This window comes from Camelina sativa, chromosome 10 (assembly GCF_000633955.1).
Source record: "Camelina sativa cultivar DH55 chromosome 10, Cs, whole genome shotgun sequence".
NCBI lineage: Eukaryota > Viridiplantae > Streptophyta > Magnoliopsida > Brassicales > Brassicaceae > Camelina > Camelina sativa.
Window position 1 is genome coordinate 18901188 of NC_025694.1, and position 5530 is coordinate 18906717.

General features: G+C 48.2%; 1 protein-coding gene across 1 annotated transcript; it reads left to right on the top strand.

The window, feature by feature from the left end:
* Window positions 1135–2630, top strand: LOC109126877 (RNA-directed DNA polymerase homolog). Its single transcript, XM_019230767.1, has 3 exons — window positions 1135–1584; window positions 2329–2469; window positions 2610–2630. Exons 1-3 carry the CDS (start codon window positions 1135–1137, stop codon window positions 2628–2630), a joined length of 612 nt encoding a protein of 203 aa, XP_019086312.1.

The following is a 5530-nucleotide window of genomic DNA, read 5'->3' on the forward strand; positions in this document are numbered from 1 at the left end:
GGAACATATCTTTTAGTCTCTCAGATTTTCTCAAGAGTTTTGGGTTGATATAGCGGTTCACAACCTTACTGGGGATGCTCAGTTGTGGTGGGGTTCTGTGGCTGCTAAGAGGGTGAAGAGGGAGATGTCTTGGGCTGACTTCGTCTTGGAGTTCAACCGCAAGTATTTTCCTAAAAAGGCACTAGATAGGTTGGAGGTACAATTCCTTCAGCTAGCTCAGGGGACTCGGTCAGTGTGGGAGCTTGACTTGGAGTTCAGTCGACTTCTGAGGTATGGCGGTCGGGATATGGAGTCTGAGGAGGCTCAGATCAGGATGTTTTTTGAGGGCTCTACGTGATAATTTGAGGGTCCACTGTAGAGGGCAGAGTTATGCTACGCGTGCAGAGCTGGTTGAGACTGCAGCATGGATCGAGGAGGATATCCAGGCACAATCAGTGGTGGCTAGCCCAACAGTTCAGCCTAGTAAGGCTCAGCATTAAGGAGGTTCTAGCAAGGGTGGCAAGCCTGCGCAAGGAACCAAGAGGAGATGGGAGGCTACGCAGAGGTCAAGTGGTGGGAGTTGCTTCGGTTGTGGGAGCAAGGATCACAAGGTTGCTAGTTGTCCCAAAAGGAGTGCTGCGACGGCAGCAGCTCATGTATACTATCATTGCAGGGAGCCAGGGCACATCAGGCCCTTGTGTCCCAAGTTGCAGCCGGTAGCAGTGGCAGTGTTGCAGCAGGTGCAGCCAGGACGGCAGCAGGCGGCACGGATTGAGCAGGCGCCACGAGTTTACGCGACTGCAGAGACTGGTGGAACCAGTGTTGGGGCGATCACATGTATAATTTCTCGTACTCTGTCTTTGTGAATTCTTAGTAAGTTCAGATTTTATACCAACTTTAGATAGTCTTGTGATCTCAGCCATTCAGGCTGGGAAGATGATCAAGAAGGTACGTGAGGCTTATCTGGTTACTATATCTATGCCAGAGTCAGTGGGGAAGTCTACGGTTAGCGGTATTCAGGTTGTGGAGGAGTTTGAGGATGTGTTCCAGTCATTGCAGGGATTACCACATTCTCGGTCTGATCCTTTTACGATTGAACTGGAATCAGGGACGACATTGTTATCCAAGGCTCCTTAAAGGATGGCTCCAGCAGAGATGGCAGAGCTGAAGAAACAGTTGAAGAACGCAAGTTTTCGCTTGTGTATTGATTACAAGGGTCTCAATCGGGTCAATATGAAGAACAAGTACCCTCTTCCGAGGATCGATGAGTTGATGGATCAGTTGAGAGGTGCTACTTGGTTCTCCAAGATAGATATGGCGTCGGGTTATCATGAGATCTCGATAGATGAGGCAGATGTGAGGAAAACTGCTTTTAGGACGAGGTATAGGCATTTTGAGTTTGTGGGGATGGTGTTTGGGTTGACTAACGCACCAGCAGCGTTTATGAGATTGATGAACAGCGTGTTTCAGGAGTTTTTGGACGTGTCTGTCACCATTATCATCGACGATATCTTGGTTTTCTCTAAGAGTCCTGAGGAGCATGCAGTGCATTTGAGAGCAGTTCTGGAGAAGCTGTGTGAGCAGAAGTTGTTCGCTAAGTGTAGTTTCTGGCAGCGTGAGATGGGTTTTCTGGGACACATTGTGTCTGCAGATGGGGTTTCTGTGGATCCAGAAAAGATTCAGGCTATTAGAGATTGGCCTAGACAGTAGAATGCCACAGAGATCAGGAGTTTTCTTGGGTTGACAGGTTACTACAGGAGGTTTGTTCAGGGGTTTGCGAGTAGAGCACGTCCAATGACTAAGTTGACAGGGAAGGATGTTCCTTTTGTCTGGTCACAGGAGTGCGAGGAGGGCTTTGCAAGCCTGAAGGAGATGTTGACTACTGCTCAAGTTCTGGCTTTGCCTGAGCAGGGAGAACCCTATGTGGTTTATATAGATGCATCCAGAGTTGGTTTCGGGTGTGTATTGATGCAGCATGGGAAGGTGATTGCCTACGCTTCGCGGCAGTTGCGGAAGCATGAGGACAACTATCGTACTCATGACTTGGAGATGGGTGATGTAGTTTTTGCCCTGAAGATTTGTTGATCTTATATTTATGGTGCAAAGGTACAAGTGTTTACAGATCATAAGAGCCTGAAGTATATATTTACTCAGCGCAAGCTGAATTTGAGGCAGAGGCGGTGGATGGAGCTGGTGGCGGATTATGATATGGAGATTGCTTATCACCCTAGTAAGGCTAACCTGGTTGCATATGCTCTGTGTCGGAAGAGGGCAGCCTCGGCTCAGGAGCAGGATATGGATTCTCTGGTAGGAGAGATCAGTGCATTGAGTTTGTGTGCGGTTTCTCAGGAGCTATTGGGCTTGGTTGCAGCTGATAGAGCAGATCTGCTGAGCAGAGTGCATTTGGCTCAGGAGAATGATATGGGGCTGGTGAATGCCTCTAAGGCTGTTGATTCTGAGTATCAGGTTTCAGCTAATGGTACTATTTTGGTACATGGGCGGATTTGTGTGCCTAAGGATGAGGAGTTGAGGCAGGAGATCCTTAGAGAGGCTCATGCGAGCATGTTCTCTATTCATCCAGGAGCGACTAAGATGTACCATGACCTCAAGAGGTACTATCATTGGGTCAGGATGAAGAAGGATGGGGCTAGCTGGGTCGCGAGGTGTGATGTGTGTCAGCTAGTGAAGGCTGAGCATCATGTAACAGGTGGATTGCTGAAGATTCTTCCCATTTCAGAGTGGAAGTGGGATATGATTACTATGGCTTCGTGGTTGTTTTGCCAATGTCCAAGACATTTGATGCTATTTGGGTCATTGTGGACCAGTTGACTAAGTCGGCACATTTTCTGGCCATTAAAAAGACTGTTGGAGCAGCGGTCTTGGCTAAAAAGTATGTGAAGGAGATAGTCAGGTTGCATGGGGTGCCAACGAGCATTGTGTCTGATGGGGATTCAAAGTTAACTTCGGTGTTCTGGAAGGCATTTCAGGCATAGATGGGAACTTAGGTGCATATGAGTACATCTTATCATCCCCAGACAGATGGACAGTCAGAGAGGACGCTCCATACGTTGGAGGATTTGCTGAGGATGTGTGTACTGGATTCGGGTGGGCATTGGGCAGATCACCTGAGCTTGGTAGAGTTTGCTTACAACAACAGTTACTAGGCGAGTATTGGCATGGGTCCTTATGAGGCTTTGTATGGGAGGCCGTGTCGTACACCGTTATGGTGGACTAAGGTGGGGGAGAGGAGCATGGACGAGGCAGATTATGTTGAGGAGACCTCAGAGAAGATTCGGGTTCTCAAGCTGAACATGAAGGAAGCTCAGGATCGGCAGAGGAGTTATGCCGATAGGAGTTGGAGAGATCTTGGAGATAGAGTGTACCTCAAGATGGCTATGTTGCGGGATCCGAACAGGTCATTGTATGAGACTAAGTTGAGTCCGAGGTATATTGGTCCATTCAGAGTGATTGAGCGAGTTGGACCAGTAGCATATAGACTGAGTTACCTGAGGTTATGCGTGCGTTCCATAAGGTTTTCCATGTCTCTATGTTGCGGATGTGTCTATGTGAGGATGACCGGTTGTTGGCTAAGATTCCTGAGGATCTTTAGCCTAACATGACTTTGGAGGCGAGACCAATGAGGGTGCTCGAGAGGAGGATCAAGGAACTTCAGAATAAGAAGATTACTTTGATGAAAGTCCTTTGGGACTGTGATGGTTTTGAGGAGATGACTTGGGAGCCAGAGCGAGGATGAAGGCAAGGTTCAAGAAGGGGTTCGAGAAGCAGGTCGCGACTTGAACCTGTCTAGCCTGGTCCCAGTTGTAGTCCGTGGCTAGAGCGGGAATGGAGTATTCCAGCCCATCTCTCTTGTTTACTTGGTCGCTTAGGATTTGTTGGTTGTGCGACTCAGTAACAAGATGAGGTGGTGCTCGGGATACGAAATTTCCATGAGGCGGTGGTTTGAGGGAAAGTTTCCTGAAAGAGAAGTTCAATAAGTGGAAAGTTTCCAGAATTGGAAAGTCTAAAAATGGAAAGTTTTATGTGAGTTAGAATTTGTACATTTTTAGTGGTTGTGAGCCTTGGAGGGGCTAGTGTGGGCTTTGTGGCGGGATGTTTAGACGTTGTGTGGCCTTTGTGGTGGGCTGTTTAGCCGTTGTGTGACCTTTGTGGCGGTTAGTCGTGTGTGGCCTTAGTGGCGGGCTGTTTAGCCATTGTGTGGCCTTTGTGGTGGGCTGTTAGCCAGAGTGTGGCCTTTGTGGCTGGCTGTTTAGCCAGAGTGTGGCCTTTGTGGGGGGGGGGTTATTTAGCCAGAGTTGCATGTTTAGGCTATCCTTTGGGACGAGTGGCGTTGGTGGCAGTTCTGTTTAGGACATTTGTTTGGCCTTTGTGGCGGCCCGTGGGGCAATGAGATGATCCTTGTGTGGTCAGGAGTTATTCCAGTGAGGGGATATGTGATTGGTAGGACATTGTGTTGTCTTATGTGAGCCACAGGAAGGAAACCTTGTTAGGGATATGACTCAGACGTGTTCAGAATTGTTTGCTCACGACTCTTGGGGGACTTAGGTTCTCATAGTACCGTCATATTCTAAAACTTTGTGGCTAGAGAGTATGGTTGGTATGTCGACTTCGGATGACGATCCGGGGGCGCGTTGTAGGGTGGCAACCCGAGAGACAAGTATTGAACTTCCTTATATATTATGGCATTCGGGCTTAGGCCCGATGATGAGCCAATATTATGGCATGCGGGTTTCGGCCTGATGAGGAGCCAATAAAAACTCAAGGTTTAGGCATGTGAGTAAAGGAAAGTCCAAAAGTTGAGAGCAAATAATGCCTGAACCGTGAGTCTATCGCCTAGAGGTGACCTTTCGTAGATCAGTCGGAGGAGTGTGGGCCGTGGAGACGGTTGCACGGGAGTCCTTGGCTGATGGTTGATCGAGATTCGAGGACGAATCTATGTTGGTGGGGGAAAGTTGTAACACCCGCGACCAAAACTCTGTGTTTTGGGGGTGGGTGTCGATCGACACCCATGGTGGTGTCGGTCGACACAAAGGTTTTTTGGTTCGGCCAGATTGAGTTTTTGATCGTTTTGATTCGGTTTGGTTTTAATAAACCATAGAACCAGAATATTTAAGTTGGGAAACGACCTAGGGTCGTAATTCTATTCTTTTGTCGCTGCTGAATCAGAGAGTAAGAGGAGAGAACTTTGTTCTTGAGGTTTTGTGAGTTTTTGTGAATCTTGTTGTGGGAGTGAAGATCCAGGGCTAGGAACGTGGTGGGAAGGTTGTTGTGGTGGTAGCTTCGTCTTTTGGGCTTAGATCTCATTGTTTGGCTAAGGTGAGTGCATGATCATGGCTTAACTAAGCTAAGATCTCTGTTTCTGTGATATTGTGTGTTGTTTGGTTGTTTCTGTTGGTTGTTTCTGAGTTTTTCGTAGCTCCTGAGGCAGACTTAGCGAGTGTCGGTCGACACAATGTGGAGGTGTCGGTCGACACCATTAGGGTTTCGGGAGTGTCGAGCAGGTGTCGGTCAACACCTAAGTGGTGTAGGGAAA

Excerpts from the sequence above, each read along its gene's own strand:
- LOC109126877 (XM_019230767.1), top strand. The coding sequence starts at position 1,135 with ATGGCAGAGCTGAAGAAACAGTTGAAGAACGCAAGTTTTCGCTTGTGT. Across the intron at positions 1,585-2,328 it reads AGTTGTTCGCTAAGTGTAGT|GAGCTATTGGGCTTGGTTGC; the intron begins TTCTGGCAGCGT and ends GCGGTTTCTCAG. Across the intron at positions 2,470-2,609 it reads CAGCTAATGGTACTATTTTG|GATGAAGAAGGATGGGGCTA; the intron begins GTACATGGGCGG and ends TCATTGGGTCAG.